This window comes from Aquarana catesbeiana, linkage group LG02 (genome assembly GCF_042186555.1).
Source record: "Aquarana catesbeiana isolate 2022-GZ linkage group LG02, ASM4218655v1, whole genome shotgun sequence".
NCBI classification, from domain to species: Eukaryota; Metazoa; Chordata; class Amphibia; order Anura; family Ranidae; genus Aquarana; species Aquarana catesbeiana.
Window position 1 is genome coordinate 81,369,685 of NC_133325.1, and position 26,802 is coordinate 81,396,486.

Here is a 26,802-nt window from a genome sequence, read left to right on the forward strand (position 1 = left end):
ATGTGGAATTGCACCCCAAAATACATTTAGCTGCTTCTCCTGAGTATGAGGATACCACATGTGTGGGACTTTTTGGGAGCCTAGCCGCGTACGGGACCCCGAAAACCAATCACTGCCTTCAGGATTTCTAAGGGCGTACATTTTTGATTTTACTCCTCACTGCCTATCACAGTTTCGGAGGCCATGGAATGCCCAGGTGGCACAAACCCCCCCCCAAATGACCCCATTTTGGAAAGTAGACACCCCAAGCTATTTGCTGAGAGGCATGGTGAGTATTTTGCAGCTCTCATTTGTTTTTGAAAATAAAGAAAGACGAGAAAAAAAATTTTTTTTTTCTTTTTTCAATTTTCAAAACTTTGTGACAAAAAGTGAGGTCTGCAAAATACTCACTATACCTCTCATCAAATAGCTTGGGGTGTCTACTTTCCAAAATGGGGTCATTTGGGGGGTTTTTTTGCCACCTGGGCATTCCATGGCCTCCGAAACTGTGATAGGCAGTGAAGAGTGAAATCAAAAATTTACGGCCTTAGAAAGCCTGAAGGCGGTGCTTGGTTTTCGGGGTCCCGTACGCGGCTAGGCTCCCAAAAAGTCCCACACATGTGGTATCCCCGTACTCAGGAGAAGCAGCAGAATGTATTTTGGGGTGTAATTTCACATATTCCCATGGCATGTTTGAGCAATATATCATTTAGTGACAACTTTGCGCAAAAAAAAATAAAAAAAATAAAAAATTGTCTCTTTCCCGCAACTTGTGTCACAATATAAATTATTCCATGGACTCAACATGACTCTCAGCAAATAGCTTGGGGTGTCTACTTTCCAAAATGGGGTCATTTGGGGGGGTTTTGAACTGTCCTGGCATTTTATGCACAACATCTAGAAGCTTATGTCACACATCACCCACACTTCTAACCACTTGAAGACAAAGCCCTTTCTGACACTTATTGTTTACATAAAAAAATAATTTTTTTTTGCAAGAAAATTACTTTGAACCCCCAAACATTATATATTTTTTTTAAAGCAAATGCCCTACAGATTAAAATGGTGGGTGTTTCATTTTTTTTTTTCACACAGTATTTGCGCAGCGATTTTTCAAACGCATTTTTTGGGGAAAAAACACACTTTTTTACATTTTAATGCACTAAAACACACTATATTGCCCAAATGTTTGATGAAATAAAAAAGATGATCTTAGGCCGAGTACATGGATACCAAACATGACATGCTTTAAAATTGCGCACAAACGTGCAGTGGCGACAAACTAAATACATTTTTAAAAGCCTTTAAAAGCCTTTACAGGTTACCACTTTAGATTTACAGAGGAGCTCTACTGCTAAACTTACTGCCCTCGATCTGACCTTCGCGGCGATACCTCACATGCATGGTGCAATTGCTGTTTACATTTGACGCCAGACCGACGCTTGCGTTCGCCTTAGCGCGAGAGCAGGGGGGACAGGGGTGCTTTTTTTTTTTTTTTTTTTTTTCTTTATTATTATTATTTTTTTATCTTATTTTTAAACTGTTCCTTTCATTTTTTTTTTTTTTTTTAATCATTTTTATTGTTATCTCAGGGAATGTAAATATCCCCTATCATAGCAATAGGTAGTGACAGGTACTCTTTTTTGCAAAAATTGGGGTCTATTAGACCCTAGATTTCTCCTCTGCCCTCAAAGCATCTGACCACACCAAGATCGGTGTGATAAAATGCTTTCCCAATTTCCCAATGGCGCTGTTTACATCCGGCGAAATCTAAGTCATAAAATGCTCGTAGCTTCCGGTTTCTTAGGCCATAGAGATGTTTGGAGCCACTCTGGTCTCTGATCAGCTCTATGGTCAGCTGGCTGAATCACCGGCTGCATTTTCAGGTTCCCTGTTGAGACAGGAGAGCCAGAGAAAAACACGGAAGACGTTGGGGGGGGAGGGGCATTCCCTCCCACTGCTTGTAAAAGCAGTCTAGAGGCTAATTAGCCGCTAGGATTGCTTTTACATGAAAGCCGACCGCTGGCTGAAAAGAATGATACCAAGATGATACCTAAACCTGCAGGCATCATTCTGGTATAACCACTCAAAGTCGTGAATGGCGTACCTGAAGACAAAAAAATGGTTAACAATAAAGCACAGTAAACGGTAAGGTATAAAAAATTGCATACCTGAAAAGCAAACATGATAAAACATAATAACAATAAAACATTGCAGAATAGAATACAGTAAAAAAGAACAGAACAATAGAGAGAGAGAATAGAGAGAGAAAGAACAATAAAACGACAACTATTTTTTTTTTATTTTATATTTTTGTATGTGTTTTTTTTTTTTTTTACACTTTTTTTTGTAACTAACTTTTATAACTGTAACCGGTTCCAGGTTCGGGTCTCTCAAAATGCGATGGCATCTTGGGAGACCCTGTGAAAGTGTGCCTAGTCTGTGGAATGCTGTACCCTACGCTAATACTCAACTAGTGCATGGTAGCGTTCAAAATATTCACCAATGCAAAGACCAGGATTGTCAGGACAGGAGGGACAATAATAGCGGGTGTCACGCCTATATCCGCGCTTGCTGTAGACACGACATCTTTTTTGGGGGGGTTCGTTGGGTAGGGGTACTCGGGAGGACATAAAGAAAATGCCTCTCATGCAGCCGACTGCATTTGGTTGGGGATGTGAATGGGGGAAGTACGGGCGCCGCAGAAGCGGTGGGTTCCCAATTAGGATTGGCGAATGCAGCAGGAAGGGCATTATGGGCACGACGGGCCTGTGTTCGTCTTCTTGGTGGCAGCGGGACACTACTTGTGCTTGCCACCTCACCAGCTTGAACTGCACTTATGGGACTCGCCACGTCACCAAGTGTTACTGCAGTGCTGGTTTGACTACGACCGGGGTGTACTAGGCCGCTGGTGCTTGCCAGTTCACCAAAACGCTACCAAAAAAACTGTTAGCGATCGCAGGGATCAGGCCTGACTCTGCGAACGCTGCAGTTATGCGTTTAGTGTTTTGTAAGTGACAGTGATCGATCGATACTGCACTTGGGTGGGCTGGGCTGGGCCGGGCGGAGGGGCAAAACGCAGGTGCTAGCAGGTATCTGGGCTGATCCCGCTAACACTGCGTTTGTGGGAACCCTAAACTGCTGGGGACGCTAGTATAGATCTGATCGGATCAGATATTGATCCGATCAGATACTATACCACTAAGGGAGGTGTATGCTGCGTGCGTGGGTGTTAGCGGTACTGGCGCTAACCTGACGCTGCCTGGGGCTGGTGCTTGCCAGTTCACCAAAACGCTACCAGAAAAACTGTTAGCGATCGCAGGGATCAGGCCTGACTCTGCGAACGCTGCAGTTATGTGTTTAGTGTTTTGTAAGTGTCAGTGATCGATCGATACTGCACTTGGGTGGGCTGGGCTGGGCCGGGCGGAGGGGCAAAACGCAGGTGCTAGCAGGTATCTGGGCTGATCCCGCTAACACTGCGTTTGTGGGAACCCTAAACTGCTGGGGACGCTAGTATAGATCTGATCAGATCAGATATTGATCCGATCAGATACTATACCACTAAGGGAGGTGTACGGTGTGTGCGTGGGTGTTAGCGGTACTGGCGCTAATCTGACGCTGCCTGGGGCTGGTGCTTGCCAGTTCACCAAAACGCTACCAAAAAAACTGTTAGCGATCGCAGGGATCAGGCCTGACTATGCGAACGCTGCAGTTATGCGTTTAGTGTTTTGTAAGTGACAGTGATCGATCGATACTGCACTTGGGTGGGCCGGGCAGAGGGGCAAAACGCAGGTGCTAGCGGGTATCTGGGCTGATCCCGCTAACACTGCGTTTTCGGGAACCCTAAACTGCTGGGGACGCTAGTATAGATCTGATTGGATCAGATATTGATCCGTACAGATACTATACCACTAAGGGAGGCGTATGCTGCGTGCGTGGGTGTTAGCGGTACTGGCGCTAATCTGACGCTGCCTGGGGCGACGCATATCACCGCCGGGCGATCAGGGGACTAAACCTTTATTCGGTAATAAACGGCGGGTGCCCTGACACTATAAAAAATAAACAAACTAACCAGCGTCACTCGTAACAGTTATACGGTGATCAGTGGTGAAAGGGTTAACTAGGGGGCAATCAAGGGGTTAAAACCTTTATTAGATAGTATATGGGGGTCCCTGTCGCTATAAAACGCTGACGGCGAACCTAAATATTTACGTCTCTAACTATCGTCACCAGCGACACTAATACAGCGATCAGAAAAATGATCGCTTAGTGACACTGGTGACAGGGGGTGATCAAGGGGTTAAAACTTTATTAGGGGGGGTTAGGGGGGTATCCTAGACCTAAAGGGGGGTAATACTCACTGCCCTAACACTGTAACTGTCACAAACTGACACTATGCAGTAATCAGAAAAAAAAAAAAAAAAAAATACTGCTAATGTCAGTTTGTGACGGGGGGGGGGGGGTGATTGGGGGGGGATCGGGGGGCGATCGGGGGGGGATCGGGGGTGTAAAGTATGCCTGGCATGTTCTACTGTGTGTGTTTGTGTTGTGTGCACTTACATGTCTTCTCTCCTTGGCGCTGGACGGAAACTGCCAGACCGAGGAGAGATGACATCACATCCTCTGCCTGTGTGAAACTATACACAGGCAGAGGAGGATTCCCATTGGCTGGGAGCGATCGCGAGGGGGGGGGCCACGATCGGATGGTCTCCCCCTCGCCTCCCGACGCTCCCAGTCAGATGCCGACCGCCGATGGCACCGGGGGGGGGGTCCGATCGGACCCCCCGCCCGCGGGAGGCAGATCACGTACAGGTACGTGATTCTGCCTGCCCGTGCCATTCTGCCGACGTATATATACGTTAGGCGGTCGGCAAGTGGTTAAAGCAAAAAGTAAAAAAAATTGCTTTTTTTTCAAAATTATCGCTCTTTTTTTGTTTATAGTGCAAAAAATAAAAACCACAGAGATGATCAAATATCACCAAAAGAGAGTTCTATTTGTGGGAAAAAAAGGACGTCAATTTTGCAACATCGCACGACCATGCAATTGTCAGTTAAAGCGACGCAGTACCAAATCCCCAAAAGTGCTCTGGTCAGGAAGGGGGTAAAATCTTCCAGGGCAGTTAAAGCAGTATTAAAACCAAAGCTGTACTATGTTGCAGCTTAGAAATCATTTGATGTGGTGGCTGCATTAGTTTTCTTTTATTGGGCTTTATACCCTCTGTTTTCACCTGGTGATACTGCCAGTAATATGCCTCTTGTATTAGAGTGCCCCCATTCTGGACAGCTGAATTGTCAGTCGGAAGGAGGTGAATGTTAGATGTACTAGCAGATTTAGATACACTAAAATATTTGAAGCCAAACTCCAACTCACACTTTATAAGCAGTTACAGCAAACAGTTTTTTTTTTTTTTTTTTTCTTTTCAGGATAAAGGTTTTGCATAAATAAATAAAAGCTGATCACTGTAAGCACCCCTGTCAATGGTAAATTGTTTGTTTCTTCCCTGTAACTGTTACATCTGCAGTAGAGCTTGTTCTGTTGAAAAACAATAAACTTGCTAGCCAGATAACCAGGTGAAAATAAAGGGAAAAAAAGCCTAAAAAATACCAATGCAGCCATCACATCCATGAATTGACAAGCTGCAATATAACAAATGTTTTCGATTCGGTTAAATACGGCTTTCCCTGACATTGTCACCGCAATATGAATTGTGTGTAGCCTCAGCTACATACAGTACACAGCTCTGTGTTCTGGCAACAGTACAGCACTTCCTGTCCCGCTCCAGGATCAAAATCGAGTTAGCCATTCACAGGAAGCTTTGTATTTTCTGAATGAATACAATGCTTCCTCTGATTGAAGTTTGTGGCATCATCCGCCCGCCTCTCCATTTCAGTCAGTCAGAGGAAGCCTTGTATTCATTCAAAAAATACAAAGCTTCCTGTGAATGGCTGAGGAGTGCAGGAGTGGGACAACATCCCACTGCTGGAACACAGCACTGTATACTGTATGTAGCTGAGGCTACATACAGTTCATATAGTACTGACCAAGTATACTGGACCTTAGTGTTCAAGATCCTATAGGACGCTCCCTAATACATGAAGCCAAACAAAGGCTACTTGCAATGGAGCCTTTATACTGACCTAGTTCAGCACTTCCAAAGGTTCTCACCTGCAGCTCTCACCCCTCCGCTATCCTCTAAACCAGGGGTCTCCAAACTTTCTAAACAAAGGGCCAGGTTTCTATCCTTCAAACTTTAGAGGACTATGGCCAGCGGGGGTAGAAAATGTCCTGGTGTCAGTGGGAGTAAACAACCTCCTCTCTTTGGTATTAGGGGGAGGAATAGTGTCCTATCATTGACATTTAAAGGGGGGAATAGTGCCCCCACCCATGGTGTCAGTGGGAGGAATTAGAGCCCCAATCCATGGTTTCAATGGGAGGAATAGTGCCACATCATTGGTGTCAGTGGGAGGAATAGTGTACCATTATTGGTATTAGGGTGAGGAATAGTGGAAAGTGGAAACTCCTGCGCTGTCGGGGGGGTGGGGGGTGGGGGATGGGGGCTACGCTAAAAGGACACTGCTGCAACACCTAAGTACTGATCCAAGGCAGGACAAATGAGACAAAAGTGGGGGAAGGTGGTAGTTGCGCTGTGATGAAGGGGGGGGGGGGGGGGGAGCTACAAAGATGACTAAAGTGGCAAAGTGAACTAAAAAAGCAGAAACGGGCCAATGCATGATTGGATCCTACATGCTAAAAGAACATGGTGGGGATGCAGTGCAGTGCAACGTAGCTGATCAACATGACTATAATGTTGCGGGCAGACAAAGCCTAATATATAAAGGTAATTGTGAAACAGTGACTGCTTGAATATAGCAAAGCAAAATTGCATATACTAACACAAATAGGATGAATAATGACACAATGCAAAAAAATATATATAATGCAAGAAAAATATATGTGGGCTAGTGCCCCATTAGCAAAAACGTGCCAAATCCTGGTGAACTACAAGTGACAAATCCCTAGGGCAAACATGAATATTAGTACTATCATCCAGTCCAAAAAACAAAAACTCGTGATGAGAAACACAAAACAATTCCAATCATGAAGGGAAGGGGGATCTTCAGTGAGGACACCTCCGTGTTTGCAAGCCACTTACCTTACAGCTGTAAGGTGTACAGCTTTCATGAAGTGAGTGTGGGCATCAGTCCATGAGCGCCGAGCTCGTATGCCTCCAGGAGTATCACAAATCTGGAATCTGTCCCCGTGCCTGGAAACTGGAATATGTCCCCGTACCTCTGTCCTCAGTGTTCGTCAGGTAGAGTAGTGATGTACAGTGTGAGGGGGAAAGAGACGCACATATCGTGATCCCATATAAAAGGTATATTTATTTAATAAAACAAGTCCAATCAATTTACATTTAAAACAATGCTGCAGTGTGTAGTAACTACGAGCGCCGAGCTCGTCTCCTGTTGTTTGTCTGTGGCAGCGTCCCGTGCTCCAATCCTAATGCATATTGTCACGTCACGTGACTTCTTCTTCCTCACTGAAGATCCCCCTTCCCTTCACGATTGGAATTGTTTTGTGTTTCTCATTACGACTTTTTGTTTTTTGGACTGGATGATAGAACTAATATTCATGTTTGCCCTAGGGATTTGTCACTTCAACAGGATTTGGCACGTTTTTGCTAATGGGGCACTAGCCCACATATATTTTTCTTGCATTATATATATTTTTCTTGCATTATATATTTTTTTGCATTGTGTCATTATTCATCCTATTTGTGTTAGTATATGCAATTTTGCTTTGCTATATTCAAGCAGTCACTGTTTCACAATTACCTTTACATATTAGGCTTTGTCTGCCCGCAACATTATAGTCATGTTGATTAGCTACGTTGCACTGCACTGCATCCCCTTCATGTTCTTTTAGAATGTAGGATCCATTCATGCATTGGCCCGTTTCTGCTTTTTTGGTTCACTTTGCCACTTTAGTCATCTTTGTAGCCCCCCCTTCATCACAGTGCAACTACCATCTTCCCCCAGGGTGAGGAATAGTGCCCCCACCCATGTTGTCAATGGGAGAAATAGTGCCCCATCGTTGGTCTAAGTGGGAGGAATAGTGCCCCGGTGTCAGTGGCAGGAACTATGCCCCACTGTTGCTGACAGTGGAGGGAATAATGCCCCAAGCGCCGGATAAAAGCAAGCAAAGGACCATATCCGACCACTGCTCTGAACTATACTGCCCCCCTTCTTTTTTTTTTGCTTGATGTTATGTTTTTGGTTTTATACCAGCCCCCCATTTTAGCTCACTGTAGGCTCTTGAACAATTAGGTTATATACTTAGTCCGTTGTTTCCCTCTGTGCAATCTGACAATACTCGCAGAGAATACTTAATACTGCGGTGATGCCCACATCTAACGCTCAGTTGTGAAAGATTATTATATGTTATGCGGTTCCAAGATGGTATATGTCAGTGAATACATTGTCATTGTTCATGTCAGCTTGACTGTACCCTTAAAAAACTGAGAACAAAGAATAAAAGAACTGCTGGTCTCTTCTATATCCCCCATATCAAGGTTAAATAGGATGAAAGTGAAAATCAGCATTCATGTGTATAATTTAATGTAATAAGTGTTCCTTCTGAAGATATGATTTGACATATGTACAGCTTCAGTGTCACCACTAGACTGAAGTAAAAGTGACGCTATCCTAAATGTTCTATTCAAGCATGTGTTGCATAAACAGAGACCGTGCGTAACTGGATTTAATATAAAGCAGTAGCCCGCCTCTTAAACATTTCGAGGGGCTGTTGAACTTAAAATGATTTAAGCATCCTTTTTCTTTTTCAGGTGGAAGAAATAACGGAAGAATTGAATTCTTTACCAAAGAGAACCCAGCTGGCAGCTGCTTTCATCACTTATATATCAGCCGCTCCTGAAGATCAGAGGAAGGACAGCATAGATCAATGGATGAAAGCAGTGAATCTGGAAAGTAATAGCTCATTTTTTACTAATTATTTCAGTACATCTACAAATTTGGCTATATATTTTAATAGCAAAAATGTGAAACAAACATTCTGTATACAGGCTGTTATTGTGAAAATATTTTTTACTTTGATTTCAGTCCACATAGTTAAAGGGTTCTTTACTGTAAGAGCTGTGAAAGTGTGCAGCAATTGTCCACAAGAACCACGCTCTAACAGATTCAAAAGTCTTCAAAAAAACTGTTTAGTATTCTGAATGGACAAAATAAAATGTGCTATTCATCTGTTTATACATCGATCAGCCATAACATGACCACGGACAGGTAAAGTGAATAAAATTGATTATCTCATAACAATGGCACCTGAAAGTGAGCGGGCATATATCAGGCAGCAAGTGAACGTGATGTCCCTGAACTTGAGTAGTTGAAAGCAGAAAATATGGGCAAGCGTAAGGATTTGAGCAACTTTTACAGGGGCCCAATTGATATGACTAGGTGATTGGGTCATAGCAACTTCAAAAAAGCCGTTTTTGTAGGATGTTCCCAGTCTGCAGTGGACAGGACCAACAAAAAATGATCCAAGGAAGAAAAACCGGCAAACCAGTGACAGAGTCATGGGCCACCAAGGCTCATTGATGCATCTGGGGAGCTAAGGCTGGCTCATGTAATCCAACCCAATAGAAGAGCTACTGTAGCTCAAATTGCTGAAAAGGTTAATGCTGGCTCTGATAGAAAGGTGTCAGAACACAGTGCATCGCGGTTTGTTATGTATGGGCCTGTGTAGCTGCAGACCAGTCAGGGTGCCCAATCTGACCCAAATCCACAGTCAAAAGTACCTACAATGGGCACATGAGCATCAGAACTGGACCACAGAGCAATGCTAAAAAGGTGGCCTGGTCGGATGAATAATGTTTTTCTTTTACATCTTGTAAATGACCGAGTATATATGTGTCGCCTACTTGGGGAGAGAAGAGATGGCACCAGGATGCAATATGGGAAGAAGGCAAGCTGGCAGAGGCAATGTGATGCTTTGTCTAGTGGAATCCATGCCGCAATGGGTCAGGGCTGTTTTGGTGGAAAAAAGTGGGACCTACTCAATGTTGGATGGTTAGATATAATGTTATGGTGGGTTGTCATAATCAGTGTTAATTTTAGTCTTAGGACTAAAATGGCATTTTAGTTTTATTTCCATTTTAGTCTTCTGCAATTGTTTTAGTTTTAGTCGTATTTAGTCGACTAAATCTCCACTACATTTTAGTCGACTAAAATGTCCTACGTTTTAGTCTACTAAAATCTCCAGTACATTTCAGTAATTGCAATTTAGTTTTAATCATAGTCTTTTGACTAAAATGGCATTTTAGTTTTAGTCTCATTTTAGTCTTTTGACTAAAATGGCTTTTAATTTTAGTCGTAATTTAGTCATCTCAATTGTTTTAGTTTTAGTCGTATTTTAGTCGACTAAAATAGTATTCATGTAGACGACTAAAATGTTTTATTCATTTTAGTCGACTAAAATGTTTTAGTCAACTAAATTAACACTGCTCATAATGTTATGGCTAATCAGTGAGTTTTGGAAATAGAGATAACAACACACAGATATGGTGCCTGGGTCGCTTTATTATTGTTGTTACATTGATCATAGTTGTTGAATGACTGCTGCGAAAAAATCAATTACATGTTATTCTACTTGTGAATTACATTTTAGTCCAAGTAAGGTGCATCTCTAAACTCTCTAAACTCTAAGTTTATAAAGCCGTAATATGTTGGCAATATTATTGCTATTGTGTGTGATTTGGTTTTAGTAATACATATGCACATTTTTGCCTCCATAACAAGGAACAATTAAAGTGGATGTAAACCCAATGTCATCCTTTCTAAACTACTGCCATAGGGGTTATCTATAAGGATATACATGCCTCCTGCATGTATCTTTACCTGTCAAATGTCTCCCCTCTGTCTGTTATGAGACCCGAAAAACTGCAGATTCTGTGGGTGGGTCTGTTGTCTGGAGCTCGGTGGGTGGAGTCGTGATGTCAGTAGACTCCCCGCCCACCTCTACACTCCCCTTGTCAATATGCATTTTCTCCTGTGTATTTCTTACACTGAACTTCTGCTATGATCTCTATCATCCAGTGAAAAGACAGGAAAGTAACCACATGACTTCAGCATGCCAAATCATGCTGAGATGTGGAAGAGCCAATCCTTGCAGAGCTGCTGAAGAAAGCAGTGGGGGAGGGAATTGAAAAATAATGCCTGTCTTAGGTTAGTGCACGAGATATGTAAATCACCTGTCACTCAGAGCAAGGGGGAGGATTTGACAAGTTTTTCTCAGTTTGTCAAGATGGATTGCTCAGAGATGGATTAACTCTGTGTGGCAAGACTGGGCTCAAATGATAGGAAATCTTATACTCTACAGTATGATAGAAAAAAAAAAAAAAAATTCGGGTTTACATCCACTTTAAGGTCAGTTGACCTGTGAATTGCACAATTCATTTATTGTCTTCTCTGCTAATTAGCTGAAAGAGGAAAGTAACAGATAATGATTTTCCTGTTTTGCCAGCATTTGATTTAAGGCGGTTTTTGTCCACGGAAAGTGAACAGCTTATTTGGAAAAGCGAGGGGCTGCCCTCTGATGAGCTGTCTACAGAGAACGCTCTGGTCATTCTACAGGTAAGCTCTGCATCTTAAATGGCTTTCTGTATGGCTTATTAATCTTTGTCTACCTTTTAGTCGGAAGTAGATGGAGCATACTACTTATTTTTTTTAGAGTGTTGACATATTACACAGTGCTTTACGGAGTACATTCTTATCTAGATAGCGGTACATTTGCTGCATTAATAATTACATGCCAAAGAGGAGTGGTCTATTGAATTAATGCAGTTAAACAAATAGGGGATGATTTCCTAAAACTTGAGAGTGCAAAATCTGGTGCAACTCTGCATCACCCCATAATGTGAAAGGGCTGTGTGTGCAAGAGGGCATGGCTAGGTGAGATTAGTAAGATATATTTACTTACAGCATATATGTATGTTTGAAAATGGTAAAGTAGATCTTTTAGTAACTTTACAAACCTGTATGACTAAATTACTAATGTACCATAAACTTCAGAAACACTATCCGTAATAAAAAAAAGCTGTTCCTTTTATCATCAAAAAGCAGTCTGGTGACTTTGTCTAGATTGAGATGATGTCACCAGTCTATTGTCAGCAGGGGGAAGCATTTTCTCTGTCTCCTCTTCTGCAGAGATCAGGCTGTACACTACAACTTTATAGTAAGGCACAAAGAGAGAGGCCTCAGCATGGCCTGATTTATGTCAGACTTCACCAAGATTTACATAATAGTTGTGTCGTGTAAGAGCCCGTAAGGCCAGCCATGCACTTTTCAAATCTCAACCGGTTCATCAGGAACTGGCTGAGATTCGAACCGTTAATGGGCAAGCTGAATGCACCAAGTTGATCAATTAACTTGGGTACAACCAGCCTGCCGGATTCTGCTATAGCCGCTAGCGATGATCACTGTCTTCTCCCAGCGGGGATGGCTTCCTCCGCCCACCCCCCTGCCGGGAGAAGACAATTGATGACTTCCCTGTCAGCACTGCCTGTGTTGATAAGGAAATCATGCTAATTTCTTTCCTGCAACCTGTAGTTGCGAGACAAAAATTTTCATCGTGTATGTAGGGTGTTAATTCACCTTCTCATTTTTTATGAAAAGGTGAATTACCCTTTTCAGGGTGCACTGCTAAAATCATGCATGTCACCCAATAAGATAGCCTACCCTGAGAAAGTAGTTACAGGAGACAAGTGGACATTCTAGGGTGTCCAAACTGCTTGTGTGCCTTTGGCTGGTAGATCTTAGTATCAGTGCTGGGAGATGCCAGGTTGCCTGCAGAACATGTACAGTCCTATAAAAATGCTGCACTTTGTACATTTGCAAGGTTGTTCTCCTTTTAGGTAGAAAGTTCCCTCATAGGCAGAACCTTGCTTTTAGCCGAATTGTAGGCATTGCATCTTGTTTTTTACAGGTACTTATATAGCAATGTTAATTTACACAGTGCTTTACATATATATTGTACATTCACATCAGTCCCTGCTCTCAAGGAGCTTACAATTCATGGTCCCTAACTCACATCAATACATACACATACAAGGGAGCCAGTTAACCTACCAGCATGTCTTTGGAGATGTGTAAGGAAACCCGATAAAAACTCATGCAGGTAGTGCTGTGGTTGGGATTTGAACCAACGACCCTAGTGCTGCTAGGTGCTTGTGCATCTTTCCAGGGTTGGTGGGTTTTGATGCAAATATAAACTATAAAAATAGAACTTTTTTTTTTTTCTTCATGGATATAATTGAAAATAACTTTTGGCTGAATAACCTGCAGGAAATAATATTCTTTCATTTGTATTCTCATTACATCTTTTATTTAAATATCATGAATCTTAATGAAATCGGGTTTTCCTGCATTTCACTGCATTTTATATGTATTCATATTTCTTTTTTAATGTATGATTAACTCATTTGTAAAAAAAAAGAAAATATTCATGTTTTTTTTTTTTCTTTTTTTTTCATTGACTTTGCTGCATTAGATCTATTGTTTGAAATCATCGGTAAGAAATTGTGTGCCTATCTCCACATCCTACCTAAAACTTCATGGCTTTATTACCTGATGCCTTGTCTCTTATTTTGTCTCTAGGGAACCTGGTTGTAGAATTCTTGTTAGTTTACATGTCTTGCACCAGTACTTTCACATACAGCTCAGTGTGACTGCTTGTGGGCTGCTTTTTGAAAATTATTTAAATTTATATTTTTCAAACATAAAAAAAAAAAAAGTAATACTATATACAGTAAAACCTTGGATTGTGAGCATAATTCGTTCCGGAAACATGCTTGTAATCCAGAGCACTCGTATCTCGTATATTATTTCCCCATAAGAAATAATGGAACCTCAGATGATTTGTTCCACAACCATTTATTCATAAATCCTTCCGTTTATAGTCCATATAAAAAGATTATAGCAATGTGATAGGTTGTGTAACCAAAAAATGTCTCTCCACAAGGTGATTAGAAGCAAAATCCAGAAGGAGCAACAGAGTATAAAAGAGAAGAGAGGTGCCTCTAAGTGTAGCAATATGGTTACATTTAATGAAGGTACAACATTTAGCAACTCACATGGCTGATGATTAAGAGGCACATCTAAGGCTTCATGTACACTGCTGCTGGTAAACGGATGTTTAGGAGCAGTTGGGCGTTTTTTTCAGCTGCCCCTGAATTCTCCTTTATGTTATTTTATCAGTATGTGTATACAGGGTCGTTTATAGTCATTTCTAGGCAGCTAAGTTTAGAAGCTTTTTTGGAAAGCAAAAAAATGCATTCAGAACAGATGTTCAGAGGCATTTGAAATGTCAAACGCCTGTAACAGCTTGTAAAAGTGTGTAAACGTGGTAACTCGGGTTTAGCCGCGTTTCGTTTACAGGTGTTTTTTAATTTTGGACTAATTAAAAAATAAACTTTCTAAACCCAAATGTGGCATTTTAACGCAGCAAAACGGACGTTTTTAAACATCGGTTACTATCTGTCAAATTAAATTTGTTCAGGGGAGGTTGTAAAACGTCCCATGTACATTAAGACTAAGTATGCAGTTATCCGGGGGAAAGCTGTCCACATAGACCATCCTCTGCACTGCCGGTTATCACTGCTGTCCAGGGGCGGACTGACCATTCGGTCACTCGGTCGCCGACCGAGGGCCCGACGTCAGGAGGGGCCCCATGAGCGGCTCAGTCAGCAGCGGAAAAAAGCCGCCCGCCGCACCGCATGAAAACCCCATCCTCCTGGATTTTTACAGCTCGGCTTAGGCTGAGAGAGGCTCTGTCAGCAGGGAGGGGCGGGGCAGGGAGCTCCACTGACGCTCTGACCCTGCCCTGCCCCGCCCCTCCTCTCCTCATGTAGTCTGAGTCTGAGCGTCTCTCCTGCACTTCTGAGAGCTCCGCTCTGGACCACAAAAATCCCCGCCCCTACCGACCAAAGCTCCGCCCCTGTCGAAGAAAGCCCCACCCCTACAAATGAAAGCCCCGCCCCTTACCGATGAAAGCTCCGCCCCCTACCGACGAAAGCTCCGCCCCCGGACCTCTGAGAGCGGGAGGTGAGCCCGAATGGTCAGGTAGGTCCTTCTGCCTACAGTATATAAACGGCCTGTAGACCCCTTTTTTTTTTGCTAAGCCATCCCTGGAAATGTTGTTTACCCCCCTGTATAGCTGTGCATTGCTGAAAGTTTACATTTTAAAACTGGCTACCTGGTCATCTCCTGTAGTCGCATTCGCAGTCTCTGGTTATTTCCTGTAGTCGCATTCGCAGTCTGGTTATTTCCTGTAGTCGCATTTGCAGTCTGGTTATTTCCTGTAGTTGCATTCGCAGTCTCTGGTTATTTCCTGTAGTCGCATTCGCAGTCTGGTCATCTCCTGTAGTTGCATTCGCAGTCTCTGGTTATCTCCTGTAGTCGCATTCGCAGTCTGGTTATTTCCTGTAGTCGCATTCGCAGTCTGGTTATTTCCTGTAGTCGCATTCGCAGTCTGGTCATCTCCTGTAGTCGCATTTGCAGTCTGGTTATTTCCTGTAGTCACATTCGCAGTCTGGTTATCTCCTGTAGTCGCATTCGCAGTCTCTGGTTATTTCCTGTAGTCGCATTCGCAGTCTATGGTTATTTCCTGTAGTCGCATTCGCAGTCTGGTTATCTCCTGTAGTCGCATTTGCAGTCTGGTTATTTCCTGTAGTTGCATTCGCAGTCTCTGGTTATTTCCTGTAGTCGCATTCGCAGTCTGGCATCTCCTATAGTCGCATTCACAGTCTGGTCATCTCCTGGAGTCGCATCCTCAGTCTCTGGTTATTTCCTGTAGTCGCATTCGCAGTCTCTGGTTATTTCCTGTAGTCGCATTTGCAGTCTGGTTATTTCCTGTAGTCGCATTCGCAGTCTGGTTATTTCCGGTAGTCGCATTCCCAGTCTGGTTATCTCCTGTAGTCGCATTTGCAGTCTGGTTATTTCCTGTAGTTGCATTCGCAGTCTCTGGTTATTTCCTGTAGTTGCATTCGCAGTCTCTGGTTGTTTCCTGTAGTCGCATTCGCAGTCTGGTCATTTCCTGTAGTCGCATTCGCAGTCTCTGGTTACTTCCTGTAGTCGCATTTGCAGTCTCTGGTTATTTCCTGTAGTCGCATTCCCAGTCTGGTTATCTCCTGTAGTCGCATTCGCAGTCTCTGGTTATTTCCTGTAGTCGCATTCGCAGTCTGGTTATCTCCTGTAGTCGCATTCGCAGTCTCTGGTTATTTCCTGTAGTCGCATTCGCAGTCTCTGGTTATTTCCTGTAGTCGCATTTGCAGTCTGGACTGGTTATCTCCTGTAGTCGCATTTGCAGTCTGGTTATCTCCTGTAGTCGCATTTGCAGTCTGGTTATCTCCTGTAGTCGCATTTGCAGTATGGTTATTTCCTGTAGTCGCATTCGCAGTCTCTGGTTACTTCCTGTAGTCGCATTCGCAGTCTCTGGTTATCTCCTGTAGTCGCATTCGCAGTCTGGTTATTTCCTGTAGTTGCATTCGCAGTCTCTGGTTATTTCCTTTAGTCGCATTCGCAGTCTGGTCATCTCCTATAGTCGCATTCCGGTCTGGTTATTTCCTGTAGTCGCATTCGCAGTCTGGTCATCTCCTATAGTCGCATTCACAGTCTGGTCATCTCCTGTAGTCGCATTCGCAGTCTCTGGTTACTTCCTGTAGTCGCATTCGCAGTCTCTGGTTATTTCCTGTAGTCGCATTCCCAGTCTGGTTATCTCCTGTAGTCGCATTCGCAGTCTCTGGTTATTTCCTGTAGTCGCATTCGCAGTCTCTGGTTATTTCCTGTAGTCACATTCGCAGTCTGGTTATCTCCTGTAGTCGCATTCGCAGTCTCTGGTTATTTCCTGTAGTCGCATTCGCAGTCTCTGGTTATTTCATGTAGTCGCATTTGCAGTCTGGTTATCTCCTGTAGTCGCATTTGCAGTCTGGTTATCTCCTGTAGTCGCATTAGCAGTCTCTGGTTACTTCCTGTAGTTGCATTCGCAGTCTCTGGTTATTTCCTGTAGTCGCATTCGCAGTCTCTGGTTACTTCCTGTAGTCGCATTCGCAGTCTCTGTTTATCTCCTGTAGTCGCATTAGCAGTCTCTGGTTATCTCCTGTAGTTGCATTCGCAGTCTCTGTTTTTTTCCTGTAGTCGCATTCGCAGTCTCTGGTTATCTCCTGTAGTCGCATTCGCAGTCTGGTTATCTCCTTTAGTCGCATCCCCAGTCTCTGGTTATTTCCTGTAGTCGCATCCCCAGTCTCTGGTTATTTCCTGTAGTCGCATTCACAGCCTCTGGTTATTTCCTGTAGTCGCATTTGCAGTCTGGTTATTTCCGGTAGTCGCATTTGCAGCCTCTGGTTATCTCCTGTAGTTGCATCCCCAGTCTGGTCATCTCCTGTAGTCACATTGGCAGTCTGGTTATTTCCTGTAGTCACAGCCACAGTCTCTGGTCATCTCCTGTAGTCGCATTTGCAGTCTGGTTATTTCCTGTAGTTGCATTCGCAGTCTGGTTATTTCCGGTAGTCGCATTTGCAGCCTCTGGTTATCTCCTGTAGTCGCATCCCCAGTCTGGTTATCTCCTGTAGTCGCATTTGCAGTCTGGTTATCTCCTGTAGTCGCATCCCTAGTCTCTGGTTATCTCCTGTAGTCGCATCCCCAGTCTCTGGTTATTTCCTGTAGTCGCATCCCCAGTCTCTGGTTATTTCCTGTAGTCGCATTTGCAGTCTGGTTATCTCCTGTAGTCGCATCCCCAGTCTCTGGTTATTTCCTGTAGTCGCATCCCCAGTCTCTGGTTATTTCCTGTAGTCGCATTCGCAGTCTGTTTATCTCCTGTAGTCGCATTTGCAGTCTGGTTATCTCCTGTAGTCGCATCCCTAGTCTCTGGTTATCTCCTGTAGTCGCATCCCCAGTCTCTGGTTATTTCCTGTAGTCGCATCCCCAGTCTCTGGTTATTTCCTGTAGTCGCATTTGCAGTCTGGTTATCTCCTGTAGTCGCATCCCCAGTCTCTGGTTATTTCCTGTAGTCGCATCCCCAGTCTCTGGTTATTTCCTGTAGTTGCATCCCCAGTCTCTGGTTATTTCCTGTAGTCGCATTCGCAGCCTCTGGTTATTTCCTGTAGTCGCATTCGCAGTCTGGTTATTTCCGGTAGTCGCATTTGCAGCCTCTGGTTATCTCCTGTAGTCGCATCCCCAGTTTGGTCATCTCCTGTAGTCGCATTCGCAGTCTGGTTATCTCCTGTAGTCGCATTTGCAGTCTGGTTATCTCCTGTAGTCGCATCCCCAGTCTCTGGTTATTTCCTGTAGTCGCATTTGCAGTCTGGTTATTTCCGGTAGTCGCATTTGCAGCCTCTGGTTATCTCCTGTAGTTGCATCCCCAGTCTGGTCATCTCCTGTAGTCACATTGGCAGTCTGGTTATTTCCTGTAGTCACATCCACAGTCTCTGGTCATCTCCTGTAGTCGCATTTGCAGTCTGGTTATTTCCTGTAGTCGCATTTGCAGTCTGGTTATCTCCTGTAGTCGCATCCCTAGTCTCTGGTTATTTCCTGTAGTCGCATCCCCAGTCTCTGGTTATTTCCTGTAGTCGCATTCGCAGCCTCTGGTTATTTCCTGTAGTCGCATTGGCAGTCTGGTTATTTCCGGTAGTCGCATTTGCAGCCTCTGGTTATCTCCTGTAGTCGCATCCCCAGTTTGGTCATCTCCTGTAGTCGCATTTGCAGTCTGGTTATCTCCTGTAGCCGCATTTGCAGCCTGGTTATCTCCTGTAGTCGCATCCCTAGTCTCTGGTTATCTCCTGTAGTCGCATCCCTAGTCTCTGGTTATCTCCTGTAGTCACATCCCTAGTCTCTGGTTATCTCCTGTAGTTGCATCCCTAGTCTCTGGTTATCTCCTGTAGTTGCATTCGCAGTCTCTGGTTATCTCCTGTAGTCATTTATGATATCTATGGCTATGCATATTTATTGAATCCATATTGAGCACTATATTTGATTGGCTGTTTGCTTCTGCTTAGGCCTGGCAAACATGCACAATCGCACATGATGATGACTTCATCATCATGTGCGTGATTGTGATTGTGCGTGTGTGCCAAGCAGAAGCAGCCAATCAAATATAGTGCTCAATATGGATTAAATAAATAGTGGGAAGAATGCCCCTTACATTGGTGGTCAGTGGGAAGAATGTTCCTTACATTGGTGATCAGTGAGAAGAATGTTCCTTACATTGGTGATCAGTGAGAAGAATGTTCCTTACATTGGTGATCAGTGAAAATTATATAAAGTTAGTAAAAATAATTAAAAAAAAATGTAAAGCACCCCCATGATCCCAGCACATGCTCTATATGAAAAGCTTTATGTAAGATGAGCACATGTATGTAAACATGTGTCTATAGACGCAAATGCTGGACACGGGAGCCCACCTGCAAGGTAACCCCCCCCCCCCCCCCAGATGTCGAGGTTCGGGGGCCACTCTGTGCAAAACGAGCTGCACAGTGAAGGTAAGTATGATATGTTTGTTATTTAAAAAAAAAAAAACGAGCCTTTACAATCACTTTAGTTTTGGAAAGGTACCTGTTGTTGCACTTTCTTTAATGTAATTCTGTGAAGAACGCATGTAATGTGGGCAGTGCAAAATGTAGGTGGGGATTTGTGTGGGTGTGGCTTGAGTGTGGGTGGGAACACATGAGCGGGGACAGGGGGCCCCAGGATCTCCTATTGCCCGGGGGCCCCATGAGTTGTCAGTCCGCCCCTGCTGCTGTCAGTCTGCAATTGTGACCGGGAAGACTACCTTGCAGTAGAGCGATCTGAAACCGAGGCTTGAAGCGCTCGTGGAGCGCAGTGTGGAAGGGACGATGTCGATGGTGGTGCGGAGGATGGACAGCTTTACTTCAGATGCCTGCATACTTGGATGTGCCTGTTTTAATCATCAACCATGTGAGTTGCTAAATGTTGCACCTTCATTAAATGTAACCATATTGCTACACTTAAAGGCGCCTCTCTTCTCTTTTATGCTCAGTTGTGACATGACGCTACTTGTATATCAAGACATTGCTCGTTTATCAAGTCAAAATTTATAAAAGTAAAAAAAAACAGTGAAAAAACATGAAAGACATATTAACGCACCCAAATACTCCAGCTAAATGGTGAGTCATCCTATACTGTGGGTATAGAAAAGAATCACCCCCTTTGAAATAATCACATTTTGTGGCTTTGCTGCCTAACTAACATGTCAGGAAAAAAATTGAAAAAGTGGGAAAAAGGATCACCCCCCCCTCCTAAAAATGACTTGTAAACTCAATCACCTGTAGCTAATCACCTTCTCAATGGCACAAAAAGCCATTTGACTTTCAACTGTGATCAGCTGTGGTCATTTTGATTAGCTCAGCATGAAAAGAGCTTTCCTTGAGCATTTCAGTCCCTGATAGTGCAACTGAAGAAAACAACTATGGGTGGCAAGGCACTGTCACTGGGATCTCCAGGATACAGTTGTAGATAGGCACAAGTCAGGAGATGGATACAAAAAAAAAAAATCAAAGGCATTATCAATGCCTAGAAGCACAGTGAAGTCTATTATTAAGAAGCGGAAGGTATTTGGTACAAGACAGACCCTCTCCAGATCAGGACGTCACTCCAAACTGGATGAAAGAGCCAGGAGGAAACTGGTCAGAGAGGCTACCAAGAGGCCTACAGCAACTCTGAAGCAGTTGCAGGAATTTAAGTGGTCATCGTGTGCATTGGACAACAATATCACAAATTCTCCACAAATGTGGCTTGTATGGGAGGGTTGCAAGAAAAAAGCCACTCCTGGAGAAAGGTCACATGCAGTCACGACTGAACTTTGCCAAAACGCACCTTGAAGATTTTGAGGCCACATGGAAAAAGGTGTTATGGTCAGATGAGACTAAAAGGTAATTATTTGGCCACAACACCAAACGATATGTCTGGTGGAAATCCAATATAGCTAACCATTCAAATAAAACCATTCCTACAGTAAAGCATGGAGGTGGTAATATCTGTTATGGGGGTGTTTCTCTGCAGCAGGGACTGAAACACTTGTCAGGATAGAAGAAAAATGGATGGGGCAAAATACCGTCAAATTCTTGAGCAAAATCTGCTGCCCTCTGCCAGAAAGTTGTTAATGGGAAAGGGGTTTACGTTCCAACATGACATTGATCCAAAGCACACAGCAAAAATGACCACACAGTGGTTGAATGAGAAAAGGGTGAATGTCCTTGCATGGCCTAGTCAGAGCCCAGACTTAAACCCCATTGAAACTCTGTGGAATGACTTGAAGACTGCAGTCTACAAATAGTTACCATCAAATTTAACTGAACTTGAGCAGTTCTGCAAAGAAGAGTCTAGATGTGCAGACTAAAGGCTGTAATTAAAGCAAAAGGTGGTTCAACAAAATACTGACACAGGAGGGTGATCCTTTTTAAAACTTGGTGATTCTGTTTTTGATTTTTTTTTTTCTGACATGTTTGTGTTATATTTTTCACTTGGATGTTATAAGTTGCACTGTGTAAATACAGCAACAAAATGTGATTAGGGGTAAATCTTTTCTATACCCACTGTAAGTGATAGGGGAGATCTAGGAAGGCTATGTCACTTGCTATCTGTGGACATGTAGCATGACTAGAGGCATGCTACAGGAGATGGCCAGAGACTGCGAAAATGCCACAGGACATGGTTAGGGACTACGACCATGCTACAAAAGACTGCAAACATGCTATAGGATATGTTAGAGTCTAGGGACAGGCTTCAGGAGTGATAGACTGGAGACACGCAGACTTATAGCTACTGGAGCCCCGGGGCCCAAATAAAAAGTGCCGAAGGGCTGCAGTTTGGGCACCAGGGGTCTAATGCCTTGTTTCCACTGAGTGGATCGGTTCGGGTCGGTTTGGTACGCTATTTTGAGTGTTTCCATTACGAAAGCGGCCCATACAACCGAACCGCACCATTCTGGGTCCTGCTTCTGATGTGGGGCCATAGAAAATGGTACTGTTTGGTTAGGGCGGAGCTACAATACATTCCACTGATTGGCGGACGTGTGACGCCATGCTAGGCATTTTTTCTAAACCCACGTATGGCCCCTGGCGGTCAGACTTGCGGTGGAAACACTCACCTGAATAGGCCTGACCATTCTAGGCCTTCCAAACTGTACTGACCCGAACCGATCCGCTCAGTGGAAACGAGGCATAAGAGAACCAATTGGGACAATTGGTAACCAGAGCATCGAAGATTGCTTTGCTTTCCCCTTCCAAACCTCTCCGTTTCCCCTTCTCAACCTTTCTTTTTCTCCTTCTCAATCTCTCCTTCTCCCCATTCCCCCATCTTACCCTCATATAGCTATGACTTATTATACCCTCCTTTCCCCTAAATTCTTCCTATTCCCCCCAACCACTGGCTTCCCACCCGTAAAAACATAGCACCCATTTAGGGAAACGTACAAAACTCACCTTCCCTCCTCCCAGAACACTTGGAAAAAAATTATGTTGCAGTAGATATGCAGACTTGGAAATTTAAGCTTAGAAACCACCACCAAAGGCCCTAAGAAACATAAGAACACACAGATGATGTAACTCTCCCGAATGATCCAAAAAGTGAAATATTCATTTTAATTTTTAGTATCCGTTCAATTTGAAAGTCGGGTGCATATCATGTCTGCTCTAATCTGGGTCTGTGGTGACTGCTCTCTAGGTTTAAAATGTTCTTTCTTTATTACTTCATGGTTCTGGAAGGGTGTTTTATTACTTTTTTTAGTTCTTATGCCTCGTACACACGAGCGGACATTACGGCGGACTTTGCCCGGCGGACTTTTCGATGTACTTTCCGACGGACTTTCTGAATGAACGGACTTGCCTACACACAATCCACCAAAGTCCGTCGAATTCGTACGTGATGACGTACGACCGGACTAAAACAAGGAAGTTCATAGCCAGTAGCCAATAGCTGCCCTAGCATGGCTTTTTGTCCGTCGAACTAGCATACAGACGGCGGACTTTTCGACCGGACTCGATTTCAACGGATAAATTTTAAACAAGTTTCAAATCTAAGTCCGTCCAACGTTTGAGAAAACAAAGTCCGCTGGAGCCCACACACATCGAATTGTCCGACGAAATCCAGTCCGCCGGGCAAAGTCCGCCGTAATGTCCGCTCGTGTGTACGCGGCATTAGTCTCGGTAACTTATGTCATTGAATGGTTTATGGTAAGTGATCAAGATGACTTTGTACTTGCACTAAAATATTTGCATTGCAAGACTATGTAAAATAATCTCCCAGCATTCTATCATACAGGCAGCCTTCATTTAAAGACATCATATATAAAGTAAGGAGAATACATAAAACTGAATATATCGATAGCACAATTTTATCATATCTACATGCCCGTTTTTGCTGGAAAACTCACTTACTGTTCCAATTAATAATACTAATAGACAGCAGAGGCAGGAAGTAACTACTTTATAAGATATAATTGTCAGCTCTATAGGCCTGGCCTGCAGGTCTCTTTGCATTTGCACAGGCAGCTACATACATGAATATTATAGAAAAACTCGAAAAAAGTTGTTAGGTGATTGGGTGAAGGCAGTATGAGGTCATTGCTTCATTATTCACTCATTCAGGGCTGTTGTTCGAAATCATGGAGCCCAGTACTACCTAACAGCCCCCCCGAAAATACAAAAACAATATTTTCGTTAAAAATACACTAAAATCATGACAGCAGCATCCCTCCTCTCCACATCACCTGAGAACGCTGATCAGGTTTCACCAAGCTGGCCCATTGTAAGTATGCAAAATATATCATCATTGGAGTTCAGCTTTAAACTGTATAACACTTATGTGTAAAGTAAGACCATTCTTCCAGAAGCACTTTTGTGAGGTCAGGCACTAATATTGGATGAGAAGGCCTGGCTCACAGTCTCCACTCCAATTCATCCCAAAGGTGTTCTATAGGGTTGAGTTTAGGACTCTGTGCAGGCCAGTCAAGTTCCTCCACCCCAAAATCGCTTATCCTCGTCTTTATGGACCTTGCTTTGTTCACTGCTCTAAATCATTTGGTGGAGGGCGGATTCTGGTGTGGGGTTGTTTTTCAGGGCATGGGCTTGGGCCCTTAGTTCCAGTGAAGGGAACTCTTAAGACGTCAGCATACCAAGACATTTTGGACAATTTCATGCTCCCAACTTTGTGGGAACAGTTCGGGGATGGCCCCTTCCTGTTCCAACGTGACTGCGCACCAGTGCACAAAGCAAGGTCCATAAAGACATGGATAAGCGAGTTGGGGGGGAGGAACTTGACTGGCCTGCACAGAATCCTGACCTCAACCCGATAGAACACCTTTGGAGTGAATTAAATCGGAGACTACAGGCCAGGCCTTCTCGTCCACATCAGTGCCTGACTTTACAATTGTGCTTCTGGTAGAATGGTCAAACATTCCCATAGACACACACATAAACCTTGTGGACGGCCTTCCCAGAAGAGTTGAAGCTGTTATAGCTGCAAAGGGTGGACCAACTCAGTATTGAACCCTAAAGATTTATGCCCCGTACACACGGTCGGACTTTGTTCGGACATTCCGACAACAAAATCCTAGGATTTTTTCCGACGGATGTTGGCTCAAACTTGTCTTGCATACACACGGTCACACAAAGTTGTCGGAAAATCCGACTGTTCTAAACGCGGTGACGTAAAACACGTACATCGGGACTATAAACGGGGCAGTGGCCAATAGCTTTCATCTCTTTATTTATTCTGAGCATGCGTGGCACTTTGTCCGTCGGATTTGTGTACACACGATCGGAATTTCCGACAACGGATTTTGTTGTCGGAAAATTTTATAGCAAGCTCTCAAACTTTGTGTGTCGGAAAATCCAATGGAAAATTTGTGATGGAGCCTACACACGGTCGGAATTTCTGACAACAAGGTCCTATCACACATTTTCCGTCGGAAAATCCGACCGTGTGTACAGGGCATAAGACTGGGAATCCATTAAAGTTCATGTGCGTGTAAAGGCAGGCATCCCAATACTTTTGGTAATATATTGTAAATGCCTAAAAATGTTATTACTAGATTTATATTGCTATCAAAGGCTAGCTGTAATGCCCCGTACACACGGTCGGATTTTCCGATGGAAAATGTCCGATCGGAGCGTGTTGTCGGAAATTCCGACCGTGTGTGGGCTCCATCGGACATTTTCCATCGGATTTTCCGACACACAAAGTTGGAGAGCAGGAGATAAAATTTTCCGACAACAAAATCCGTTGTCGGAAATTCCGATCGTGTGTACACAAATCCGACGGACAAAGTGCCACGCATGCTCAGAATAAATAAAGAGATGAAAGCTATTGGCCACTGCCCTGTTTATAGTCCCGACGTACATGTTTTACGTCACCGCGTTTAAAACGATCGGATTTTCCGACAACTTTGTGTGACCGTGTGTATGCAAGACAAGTTTGAGCCAACATCCGTCGGAAAAAATCCTAGAATTTTGTTGTCGGAATGTCCGAACAAAGTCCGACCGTGTGTACGGGGCAATAGTCATGTTTGAATAATGCAATCACATTAGGTACTCCAACTAGTCACCATTCGCATCCCAGCACTTTTGTTTTCAGTGAACTATTTCATGAACACTAGAGTGTCTACGGGAATTGCTCTGCATGATGTTTCAATGTCTTCCCATAGTGCAATCAGTGTAGCTGGTTTTCTGAGATACACCACATCCTTTAGTATTCCCCACGGATAGAAAACGAGGGGTGTTAAGTCTGGGGAACGTGGAGGAAATTCAACAGGCTCTCACATCTCGGTGGTAGTGAGGTGGTGCACCATCATGCGGGAAGTAAAATTACACATATGATGACTTCAAAATGGTGTGACTACTGACATCTTTACGGGAAACACAATACTACACATTGCTGTCATAATTCAATTCAGGTTTTAAGAAAGGGCATAGATAGCAACTGTTAAAGTGTGTATACATTTTTGTTGGGCCCCTCTGTATATAATTTGTGAATTGTAGTAGCAAGGGGGACAGGTGGGCTTCAAATGAACCTATTGCCAAGCTACAAACATGTCTCAACCAGCAGTAAATAAGCTTTGACACAGGCTCTCACTGACCTCGGTAGCAGCAGGCACAGTTGAACAATTCATCTGCAAAATTTACAACAGCAGCACTAAAGTTATAGAAGTTATTCTCTCATCAGCCCAACTCCCTCTGCGCCCTCTCTCATCAGTGACTCATCAGCCTAATAATCTCTAAATTAAACACAGAGAAAGGGGCGCTGGGCCACCACTTGGAGAAAGGGAGTAGGGTGAGTTTTGGAGTCAGTGCTGGTAAGGGGGAGCTGAGCTACTGGTGAGCTGCTGAGTGACTGCTAGAAGGGGGCCCAGAGGGAACTGAACTGCTGAGTGACTGCTTGGCAGGAGGCATGGGGTGAGTTGAGCTGCTGAGTCATTGCTTGGAGGTGGGAGGAGGGCGAGCTGAGCTGCTTAGTCACTGCTGGGAAGGGTAGCTGAACTACAGCCACTGCCAGTGCAGGGGTTGCTGAGCCACTTCCAGGAGAGAAGCTCATGGTGAGCTGCGCTGCTGACAGTGCACTTGACTGATTTTAATCCTTTTGCTGTTAACATTCGGGATGAATTGCTGTACAGTGCCAGCAGAGGTCAGTCAGAGCATGTCTTAAATTTCATTTACTGTGTATTAACAATATGTAAATTTGTGAATTTAAATAGCCTCGCAGTAGATTCACTTTAAAGTCATTTTTGCAATTTAGGTTACT

General features: G+C 43.8%; 1 protein-coding gene across 3 annotated transcripts in view; it reads left to right on the top strand.

Annotated features, from left to right (window-relative positions):
- The window catches only part of DYNC2H1 (dynein cytoplasmic 2 heavy chain 1), a 669,732-nt gene that overhangs the window by 273,139 nt on the left and 369,791 nt on the right, over positions 1-26,802 (top strand). For 2 of the 3 annotated variants that reach the window (XM_073613106.1, XM_073613108.1), the window contains exons 62-64: positions 8,826-8,967; positions 11,519-11,628; positions 13,544-13,564. In XM_073613106.1, the coding sequence (XP_073469207.1) occupies positions 8,826-8,967; positions 11,519-11,628; positions 13,544-13,564 (273 nt within the window). The remainder of the gene's footprint in view (positions 1-8,825; positions 8,968-11,518; positions 11,629-13,543; positions 13,565-26,802) is intronic. The other variant, XM_073613107.1, reaches the window with a different exon arrangement.